At 52.1% G+C, this 10,791-nt stretch overlaps 1 protein-coding gene across 1 annotated transcript in view; it reads left to right on the forward strand.

The window, feature by feature from the left end:
• LOC116530598 (cytochrome P450 2F1) overlaps positions 1 to 10,791 on the forward strand; it is a 16,955-nt gene that overhangs the window by 636 nt on the left and 5,528 nt on the right. Inside the window, exons 2-11 of the mRNA XM_032248707.1 lie at positions 2,303 to 2,494; positions 2,588 to 2,754; positions 5,416 to 5,542; positions 5,688 to 5,692; positions 5,868 to 5,871; positions 6,194 to 6,196; positions 6,293 to 6,300; positions 8,188 to 8,350; positions 8,709 to 8,883; positions 10,085 to 10,225. Of these exons, the coding sequence (XP_032104598.1) occupies positions 2,324 to 2,494; positions 2,588 to 2,754; positions 5,416 to 5,542; positions 5,688 to 5,692; positions 5,868 to 5,871; positions 6,194 to 6,196; positions 6,293 to 6,300; positions 8,188 to 8,350; positions 8,709 to 8,883; positions 10,085 to 10,225 (964 nt within the window). The 5' untranslated portion in view covers positions 2,303 to 2,323. The remainder of the gene's footprint in view (positions 1 to 2,302; positions 2,495 to 2,587; positions 2,755 to 5,415; positions 5,543 to 5,687; positions 5,693 to 5,867; positions 5,872 to 6,193; positions 6,197 to 6,292; positions 6,301 to 8,187; positions 8,351 to 8,708; positions 8,884 to 10,084; positions 10,226 to 10,791) is intronic.

The raw sequence follows: 10,791 nt of genomic DNA on the forward strand, positions 1-10,791 counted from the left end.
TAAGTAATTTTGGATATCAGCTCATCGAACTCCTTAGTTTGAGAAATAGGCTCAGAGAGGGATGGCATGCCCATGATGAAACTAGAGTTACTACCTGAAAGAGAACTTGAACCTCCTTTCTGACTCCCCTGGCAAATACACCTTTTTCCAAATTACACTGGCCACTTTTGTATTTTCTCCTTCAAAATAGTTGCCAAGGGATGAAGAATTTTTTCAGTCTGAGGTTGTTTGTTTGAAGAGAGAGAGAATGAGTGAGTGAGTTTGAAAAAACTTCTCCCCCCACTCTCTAAAACAAATTGTTAAATTTCCCAGAAATTCTTTCTGTATTAAAGGTAAAGTTTTAGTTTAAATAAAATCAGATACCAAAAACCAGGGTAAATTTAGTATTGCATTGATTTGCCAGATAGACTTCCCCAAGAAGTCAGTGTCTCTCTCTCTCTCTCTCTCTCTCCTCTCTCCCTCTCTCTCTCCCCCCCTCCTCTCTTCCCCCCTCCTCTCTCCCTCTCTCTCCCCCTCGTCTCTCTCCTCTCTCTCTCTCCTCTCTCTCCTCTCTCTCTCTCCCCCTTCTCTTCTTTCTCTCTCTCCTCTCTCCTCTCTCTCTCCTCTCTCTCTCTCTCTCTCCTCTCTCTCTCTCTCTCCTCTCTCCCTCTCTCCTATCTCCTGTTTCCTCTCTCCTCTCTCGGCTGGAGTGCACTGGCTTGATCTCATTTCACTGCAACCTCCACCTCCCGGGTTCAAGCGATTCTCCTGCCTCAGCTTCCCGAGTAGCTGGGATTCCATGCACCTGCCACCACGCCTGGCTAATTTTTGTATTTTCACCATGTTGGCCAGGCTGGTCTCGAACTTCTGACCTCAGGTAATCCACCTGCCTCAGCCTCCCAAAGTGTGGGGATTACAGGCGTGAGCCACCACGCCCAGCCTCCATCTCTAGATCCGCTCTTTGCAGCCTACCCTTGTCTTTGCCTGGCTCTGACGTTCCCTGCCTCTCTTATCTTTCTCTCTCTCCCCCTCTCTCCATCTCTGTCTATGTGACTCTGTGTCTCTGTTTTTGTCTCTGTCATTCTCTTCTCCCTCAGTCTCTGTGTCTTGCTCCGTCTCTTCCTCTCTCTCACCCTTTTTCTCTCCATCCTTCTGCGTCCGTCTCTGTCTCAGTCAGTGTCCCTCCCGCTGTCCCCCCACTCCAGGTCTTGCGTGTCTCCAGCTCCGTGTCTGTCTCATTCTTTCTTCCTCTCGTCTATGTCAGCCTCTCTCCTCTGTGATGTGCTCTCTGTCTGACTCTCCCTGTCTCTGTGTTTGTCTGTTTCTGTCCCCGTGTGTCTTTATCTCTCTTTATCACTGTCTCTGTAGACAGAGAGGTGATGATAGATAGGGAGATGATAATAGATGATAGATAGATAGACGGATGATAGATACACAGATGATAGGTAGATAATAGACATGATGGAGAGATGATAGATGACACATAGATGATAGATACTAGATGATGGATGGATGGCAGATAATAGATCTATCATGATAGATGATAGAAGAATAGACACATGATGGATTGAAAGATGACAGATGACAGATGATAGACAAATAGATAATAGGGAGATGATAGATGATGGATAGATGGTAGCAGTAGACATAGATAGATAGTAGGTAGATAGGGATGGGTGACAGAAGATAGATAGTTGATAGGTACAGAGACATCTGTAGATATGTAGATCGATCACTGTTTTTCTGTTTCTCTCATTATCTTTTTTTTTTTTTTTTTTTTTTGAGATAGAGTCTGTCATCCAGGCTGGAATGTTGTGGCGTGATCTTGGCTTACTGCAACCTCCGCCTCCCGGGTTCAAAAGAGCTCAGCCTCCCAAGTAGCTGGGATTACAGGCACGTGCTACCATGCCCAGCTAATTTTGTATTTTCAGTAAAGACAGGGTTTCACCATGTTGGCCAGGCTGGTCTCGAACTCCTGACCTCAGGCAATCCTCCCGCCTCCCAAAGCACTGGGATTACAGGTGTGGCCTTCATCATCTTTATGCATATCTCTTGGCCTCTCTTAGTCTCCATGCCTGTATCGCTTGTCTCTCTCCATTTCTGTCTCTGTGTTTGTCTCATTATCTGTCTCTGTGTTGACTATCTCTGCCACTCTCCTCCTTCTCCCTCCCTTCCTCCCTTCCCCACCGCCCGGCCTCTCCCTGTCTGCTTCTCTCCATCTGCCTTCATTTCCAGGGCCTAGCGAAGGCAAGTCCTAGAGGAGATCGGAAAGGAGGGATCCTACTCTGTCCTCAGCGCTGTCCCCTCTCACTTTGCCCTCCAGACACCAGCAGCTGCCTTCACCATGGACAGCATAAGCACAGCCATGTTACTCCTGCTCCTGGCTCTCGTCTGTCTGCTCCTGACCCTCAGCTCAAGAGACAAGGGGAAGCTGCCTCCAGGACCCAGACCCCTCCCAGTCCTGGGAAACCTGCTGCTGCTTCGCTCCCAAGACATGCTGACTTCTCTCACTGAGGTGCCTCACCTTGGCCCGGGTGAGGGTGGAAGGATAAGGAGGAGGGGTCCCTTGGCCACAGGCCCCCCGTGACCTCTGTCTTCCTACCCCCAGCTGAGCAAGGAGTATGGCTCCATGTACACCATGTACCTGGGGTCCAGGCGGGTGGTGGTCCTCAGCGGGCTCCAAGCCGTGAAGGAAGCGCTGGCGGACCAGGGAGAGGAATTTAGTGGCCACGGTGACCATCCTGTCTTTTTCTTCTTTACCAAGGGCAACGGTAAGCATCCCCCTCGTCCCCTCTGCTCTCAGCCTTTTCCATGTTGAGGGAGCGGGTGAGAGTGAGACTGTCCTCTCAATCTTGTTGACACCCAGGGCTGCTGATGTCACCGATGACACCAGATGCAAGGCAGCGAGGCAGAGCTGGTCCACGGCGAAGTCTCCCACCTTCCCCACCTCAGATCCCACCACTGTCTTGAATTGGACTCTTGTACCAATGCTCATCTCTGTCCAACTCCAGCCCCATTTCATCCCAATCCCTAGCTCTCCCGCAAACACATCATCAACCTTCCAACTCAGTCAGGTGGTCCCAGAGCCCGCTGCCCACCTCAACCAATCCCAGTCGCCAGCACCCTTACCCCATGTCCACCTCTTTAAGCCGGCTGCATCCCTGCCACAACACAGCCTGCACAGGGACCCCATCCCAATCCCCCTTTTAAATTCTAGTATTAACCCCATCCTCGTCCCTTTAGTCAAACTGAATTTTTTGTTTGTTTGTTTGTTTGTTTGTTTGAGACGGAGTTTCGCTCTTGTTACCCAGGCTGGAGTGCAATGGCTCGATCTCGGCTCACCGCAACCTCCGCCTCCTGGGTTCAGGCAATTCTCCTGCCTCAGCCTCCTGAGTAGCTGGGATTACAGGCACGCGCCACCATGCCCAGCTAATGTTTCGTATTTTTAGTAGAGACGAGGTTTCACTGTGTTGACGAGAACGGTTTCGAACTATTGACCCCAAGATCTACCCGCCTCGGCCTCCCAAAGTGCTGGGATTACAGGCTTGAGCCACTGCGCCCGGCCATTTTTTTTTTTTTTTTTTAATCTTTGTTTTATCTGAGATGAGTCTTGCTCTGTTGCCCAGGCTGGAGTGCAGTGGTGCAATCTCAGCCCACTGCAACCTCCACCTCCCAGGCTCATGTGATTTTCCTGCCTCAGCCTCCTGAGTAGCTGGGACTACAGGTGTACCACCATGCCTGACTAATTTTTTGTATTTTTAGTAGAGGCGAGGTTTCAACATGTTGGCCAGGCTGGTCTCGAACTGCTGACCTCAGGTGATCCACCCGCCTCAGCCTCCCAAAATGCTGGAATTACAGGCATGAGCCACCACTCCTGGCCCAGACTGAATTCTGCTGCTCCTTTTCCCCAACCCCAGCCCCATCTTCTATCCCAATTGCCTATTGAAGTTTCCAGTTCCCAGTTCTCACTTTCAATCTTAAACTTATTACCATCACCAGAATAAACCCATCATATATTTACCCAACCCCAGGCTCAGCTCAGTCTCAATCTATCAATCCCCTTCATCCTACCCAGTTCCATCCCCATCACCAGCTTCAAATCCAATTTATCATCAACCTCATAACCCCCCTCATGCCCCTTGTCATTCCCAACCTAACCTAAATCCAACTCCACCCTCACCCATCCAGCGACTCACATCATTCACTCAAAACCTCACCTAGGTCCATATCCTGTCGTTCTTAGACTTGGAAATTACCCTAGTCTTGTGGTCTTCAAACTTTATTTTAAACATAAATATCTATTCAAAGGAAGCCATGTGACAGACCGAATAAATAATGGAAGGAGGGAGGGACCAACAGAAGGAAGGAGGAAGAAAGGAGGAAGAAAGAAGGAAGAAAGAAGGAAGGGGGGGAGGGAGGAAAAGAGGGAAGAGAGGAAGGAGGGAGGGAAGAAAGGCAGAAAGGAGGGAGCAAGAAAGTGAGGGAGGAAGGGAGGGAGGGAGGAAGGAAGGGAGGAAGGGAGGGAGGGAGGAAGGGAGGGAGGGAAGGGGGAAGGAAGGGGGAGGGGGAGGGAGGGAGGGAGGAAGAGGGAGGCAAGGGGGAAGGAAGGGGGAGGGGAAGGGGAGAGAGGGAGGGGGGAGGGAGGGAGGAAGGAAGGGAGAAAGGGAGGGAGGGAGGAGGGAGGGAGGAAGGAAGGGAGAGAGGGAGGGAGGGAGGGAGGAAGGAAGGGAGAAAGGGAGGGAGGGAGGAAGGGAGGGAGGGAGAAAGGAAGAGAAGGAGGGAGGAAGGGGGAAGGAGGGGGAGGGGGAGGGGGAAGGGGAGAGAGGGAGGGAGGGAGGGAGGAGAAGAAAAAAGGGAATAGAGAAGGAGGGAGAGAGGGAGGAAGAAAGGAAGGAAGGAGAATGGAAGAAACAAAGGGAGAAAGGAAGGAAGAAGGAAGGAAGGAAAAGAGGGAGGGAGGGAAGAAGGAAGGAAAAAAAGAAGGGCAGGCGACAGAGCCTGGGCAACAGAGCAAGACCCTGTTGCAAAAATAACAGTAACAAGCAATAAGCAATTTCCAGCACCTCCTGTGTGACATCCCCTGTGTTGGACAACGCTAAGGACACAGTAGTGACCAAGACAGGTGCCCGCTCTGCCTTCACAGTTCCATGAAGGAGGCAGCCCCATCACCAGACAGGAACAGCCCAGAGCAACCAGGTTCTTAATGGGGAAACAGAGGCAGAGTGACAGCACTGTGGTGAGAAAAGCCCACAGTCCTATGGAGGCTTGAAGGAGATCCCTAACCCAGCCTGGAGGGTCCAGGAGGGCTTACTGGAAGGCGCCAGGGAGACTCCAAACTCCGTTCCTCTCCCAACAAACACCAGGAAAGGGGACACAGATGGCAGAGGCCTCAGGATGAGCTCCTGGTTAAGCTGGCTCCCTCCTATTCTCCCCAAGTATCGCCTTCTGCAATGGGGATCGATGGAAGATCCTCAGACACTTCTCTATCCAGGTTCTACGAAGTTTCGGGATGGAGAAGGCAAGCATCGAGGAGCGGATCCTAGAGGGAGGCAGCTTCCTGCTGGTCAAATGATCTTCTTGCCTCAGCCTCCCAAAGTGCTGGAACTACAGGCATGCACCACCACGCCTGGCCAGGTCTTCGAATCCAGTCGATCCTCATAATTCACACCTATTCTACTTTTTTTTTTTTTTTTTTTTTTTTTTTTGAGACGGAGTCCCGCTCTGTCGCCCAGGCTGAAGTGCAGTGGTCCTATCTTAGCTCATTGCAACCAGGTTCAAGTGATTCTCCTGCCTCAGCCCCCCAAGCAGCTGGGATTACAGGTGCCCACCACCACACCTGGCTAATTTTTGTATTTTTAGTAAAGATGGAGTTTTGCCATGTTGGCCAGGCTGGTCTTGAACTCCTGACCTCAGGTGATCCACCTGCCTCAGCCTCCCTAAGTGCTGGGGTTACAGGTGTGAGCCACCGCGCCCAGCTTACATCGCCTTTACTTACTCAGTCTTTTCTGCCTCCCTGTGATTACATCATTCCCAGACAGAGAGTCCAGAGTAAACTTCCCATCTCAAAACCTTCAGCTTAATCCCATCTGCAAGGTCCTTTTTACCATGTAAGGTAACACATTCACAGGTTGTAAGGGTAAGGACATGGACATCTTTGGGGGGCCATGAGCCATCACAGCCTGCCACAACACCACAGTCTGTAGCAGCCTCACAGCGGGTCAGGCCCTTCACTGACTCCCAGCCACACACTCACTGACTCCTTATAGTAGCCCCATGACGAGAGGAGTGCCATCAGACCCATTTCACAGATGAGAAAACTGAGGCTCGGAGAAAGGAAGTCAGTTGGCCCAAGTCATACCGAGATTAAGAGGCCAAGTAGGATTCACAACACATTCATCTAACTCCAGATCTGGTTTTCTGGGGTGTGCTATTATGTCCTGGGTGTTGTGTTGAAATGTGTTGTTTTGGCCAGGTATGGTGGCTCATGTCTGTAATCCTAGCACTTTGAGGGGCCAAGGCAGTGGATTGCTTGTGCTCAGGAGTTCAAGACCAGCCTGGGCAACATGGTGAAACCCTGTCTACCAAAAATACAAAACTTGGGCTGGGCACAGTGGCTCATGCCTGTAATCCTAGCAATTTGGGAAGCCGAAGTGGGCTATCACTTGAGGTCAGGAGTTTTAGACCAGCCTGGCAAATATGGTGAAACCCTGTCTCTACTAAAAATACAAAAAAAAAAAATTTTAGCCGGGTGTGATCTCAGCCTCTTGGGAGGCTGATGCAGGAGAATCGTTGAACCCAGGAGGCAGAGGTTGCAGTGAGCTGAGATTATGCCACTGTACTCCAGCCTGGGCGATGGAGTGAGATTCCATCTCAAAAAAAAAAAAAAAGAAATGTGTTGTTTGGTATTTACTATGGTCTGTTCAGCTGTTGGATGGCCAGATGCTTTTTTTGAGACGGAGTTTCACTCTTGTTGCCCAGGCTGGAGTGCAATGGTGCAATCTCAGCTCACTGCAACTTCTGCCCCCTGGGTTCAAGCTATTTTCCTGCCTCAGCCTCCCAAGTAGCTGGGATTACAGGCACCCACCACCACTCCTGGCTAATTTTTTTTTTTTTTTTTTTTTTTGTTGAGACGGAGTTTCACTCTTGTTACCCAGGCTGGAGTGCAATGGCGCAATCTCGGCTCACCGCAACCTCCGCCTCCTGGGTTCGGGCAATTCTCCTGCCTCAACCTCCTCAGTAGCTGGGATTACAGGCACGCGCCACCATGCCCAGCTAATGTTTTTGTATTTTTAGTAGAGACGGGGTTTCACCGTGTTGACCAGGATGGTCTCGATCTCTTGACCTCGTGATCCACCCGCCTCGGCCTCCCAAAGTGCTGGGATTACAGGCTTGAGCCACCGCGCCCGGCTAATTTTTTTGTATTCTTAGTAGAGACAGGGTTTCTCCGTGTTAGGCTGGTCTGGAACTCCTGACCTCAGGTGATCTGCCCATCTCGGCCTCCCAAAGTGCTGGGATTACAGGAGTGAGCCACCGCGCCCGTCCCCTGTCTTGAGATATTTCTGGGTGAGATCGTAGTGTTCTCAGGCACTGCATGTGGTTTTGCGTGAGTCATCTGCTGGCTGCCGGCATTGTTGCATTGCTGCATAGTGTGTCATTTGCTCTGCTGCCTTGATTGCATGTGGTGTGATGTCACATTGCGTGTCCCATGCTGTTGGCTGGGTTGCTGGGTACTAGTGAGCATTGTGTGGCAGGATTACGTAGCTGTATGCTGGCATTACGTGTCGTGTTATCACGTCTTGGGATGTTTCCCGGCTGGCTGGCAGGTCACTGCGTGTCGTGTGTTGGCATGTACTGTGGTCGTGTTTGCTGGGTGTCCTGTTGCCCTGTGTTGTGTTCCGTGATGCCTGATGATTGCCTTGTGCTATATTGCATGCCGTGTGTAGTGTTGCCAAGAATAGCCCATTTCTGTGGTTGGGTATTGTTGCTGTCAATGTGCTGCAGGAAGTTGTGGGTTCTGTGCTGTCTGGGGCATTGCCAAATGCTTTTGGAGTGTTGTTAAACTGCATGTGGTGGCCACGTGCCTGTGTTCTGCGCGGCAAGACGCGCTACCACGGTTGAGTCAGATGTTGTGCACACTAATGGCGTTGCTGCATGAGGTCTGGCGAGCTGCACAGCGTGTCTTCCTGATCCGTCCCACCCCTCACCCTCAGGCGAGCCCTTCAACCCCACCTTTGTGCTGAGTCGCTCAGTGTCCAACATTATCTGTTCCTTGCTCTTCGGCAGCCGCTTCCATTATGAAGATGACCGTCTGCTCACCATTGTCTGCCTTATCAATGACAACCTCCAACTCATGAGCAGCCCCTGGGACGAGGTCAGCCAGCTGAGTTCAACAAGAACGGGGTGTGGGGTCCGCAGGATCTAGGAATGGAGAGAAAACAGTGGGCGGGGAATGGGCTGCGAATGCCCCGCCCAGGGCCCGCCCCTCCCGTCTGACCCCGCCCAGAGTCACACGGCCACGCCCACTCCCCTCCGCAGAGCAGCAGAGCGTTTATGGCCTCCGTTCCCTCCTCCCCACTCCCGCTCAGCCCCAAACCCCACCCCGGACTCTCCAGAACCTGGCTGCCCTTCAAGACCCTGTCGCTGCCTACCTAATCCACACTGACCCCCTTCGCCCCCTGAACACACACCCTGCGTCCTCCTCCAAAACCCTCCCACTGTCTGGTCCCCAGTTGTACATCTTCCCGAGCCTCCTGGACTGGGTGCCCGGGCCGCACCGACGCATCTTCCAGAACTTCAAGTGCCTGAGAGACCTCATCGCCCACAGCGTCCACGACCACCAGGCCTCGCTAGACCCCAGATCTCCCCGGGACTTCATCGACTGCTTTCTCACCAAGATGACAGAGGTCATCCCTACCTGGAAATCCCACCTCTAGTCTGACCTGAAATTTTCCTGCTGCCCCTGTCTCAAACACACAGGGATCCCAGATGGGGCAGGGTTTTGGGGGACCTTCTCCCTGGAAGAGAAGCTGGAGCATCTGGCCCTGCTGGATGCTACCACCAACCTAGAGCTCATTAAGAAGTCATCAAAGGTGATGGGGGGCGGGTAGGGGGCAGTTGCTCACTCTTGTAGTCCCAGCACTTTGGGAGGCTGAGGAAGGAGGATTGCTTGAGTCCAGGAGTTCGGGACCAAGCTGGACAATATAGTGAGACCCAGTCTCTACAAGACATACATAGTACATACATACGTATGTAATACACACATAAAACGTATTTTAAGGCCGGGTGCGGTGGCTTATGCCTGTAATCCCAGCACTTTGGGAGGCCCAGACAGGTGGATCACAAGGTCAGGAGTTCAAGACCAGCCTGGCCAAGATGGTGAAACCCCATCTCTACTAACAATACAAAAATTAGCCAGGCACGGTGGCAGAAGCCTTTAATCCCAGCTACTAGGGAGGCTGAGGTAGGAGAATCACTTGAACCTGGGCGTCAGAGGTTGCTGTGAGCTGAGACCACACCACTGCACTCCAGCCTCAGCAACAGAATGAGACTCTGTCCCCCCAACCAAAAAAAAAACAAAAAAAAACATGTTTTAAAAAAAGAAGTCAGGCCGGGTGTGGTGGCTCACGCCTGTAATCCCAGCACTTTGGGAGGCTGAGGTGGGTGCATCATGAGGTCAGGAGATCGAGACCATCCTGGCTAACACAGGGAAACCCCGTCTGTACTAAAAATACAAAAAATTAGCTGGGCGTGGTGGCGCATGCCTGTAATCCCAGCTACTTGTGAGGCTGAGGCAGGAGAATTGTCTGAACCCAGGAGGCAGAGGTTGCGGTAAGCTGAGATCGTGCCATTGCACTCCAGCCTGGGCAACAAGAGTGAAACTCCAGCTCAAAAAAAAAAAAGAAAAGTCATTCAAGCTCTATCTGAGATGTTAATTGCAGGCCCTGCAGCTGAGATTCTCCCTGCCCTGCTCTCCCACGTTCCCAAGCTCTCCCAGGGAAAGAAAGTTAAAACCCAGGTGGGACTGAACGGGACCCAGCAACAGGCGTACTGCTCTACAGGAGGGGGCATCCATCCCTGGCTCATGTCCCCACCCCTCCACCCCGGCAGGAGGAGGACCCGCAGAGCCACTTTCACATGGACACCCTGCTGATGACCACACATAACCTGCTCTTTGGTGGCCCCGAGACGGTGGGCACCACACTGTGCCACGCCTTCCTGGCACTCATGAAGTACCCCAAAGTTCAAGGTGAGGCCCACCCACACAGCAGCGCAGAGGTGCCCATGTGTTGGAGCTTGGCCCCAGAGCAGGGAAGCATGACTCCGCTTCCAGCCCCGCCTTCTGGGTCTGATATAGCCTCCTGCTGATGCCAGGATTCCACAGCCAAACCCACAAACCCACACGGAGGCCGATCCCACCTGCAAGGCCCACGAGGTCCACGCAGCCTGCCCGAATCCCGACCCAGGTCCCACACACTTAGTTTTTTTGTTTTGTTTGGTTTGGTTTTTTTGATATGGAGTCTCGCTCTGTCGCCCAGGCTGTAGTGCAGTGGTGCAATCTTGGCTCACTGCAACCTCCGCCTCCCAGGTTCAAGGGATTCTCCTGTCTCAGCCTCCCAAGTAGCTGGAATTACAGGTGCACGCCACCACACCCAGCTAATTTTTGTATTTTTAGTAGAGACAGGATTTCACCATTTGGCCAGGCTGATCTCGAACTCCTGACCTCAGGTGATCCACCTGCCTCGGCCTCCCAAAGTGCTGGGATTACAGGTGTGAGCCACTGCTCCCGACTCATTTTTTTTTTTTAATATATAT

This window comes from Sapajus apella, unplaced genomic scaffold (genome assembly GCF_009761245.1).
Source record: "Sapajus apella isolate SASKATOON/1434 unplaced genomic scaffold, GSC_monkey_1.0 scaffold68, whole genome shotgun sequence".
In the NCBI taxonomy this organism is placed as follows: Eukaryota; Metazoa; Chordata; class Mammalia; order Primates; family Cebidae; genus Sapajus; species Sapajus apella.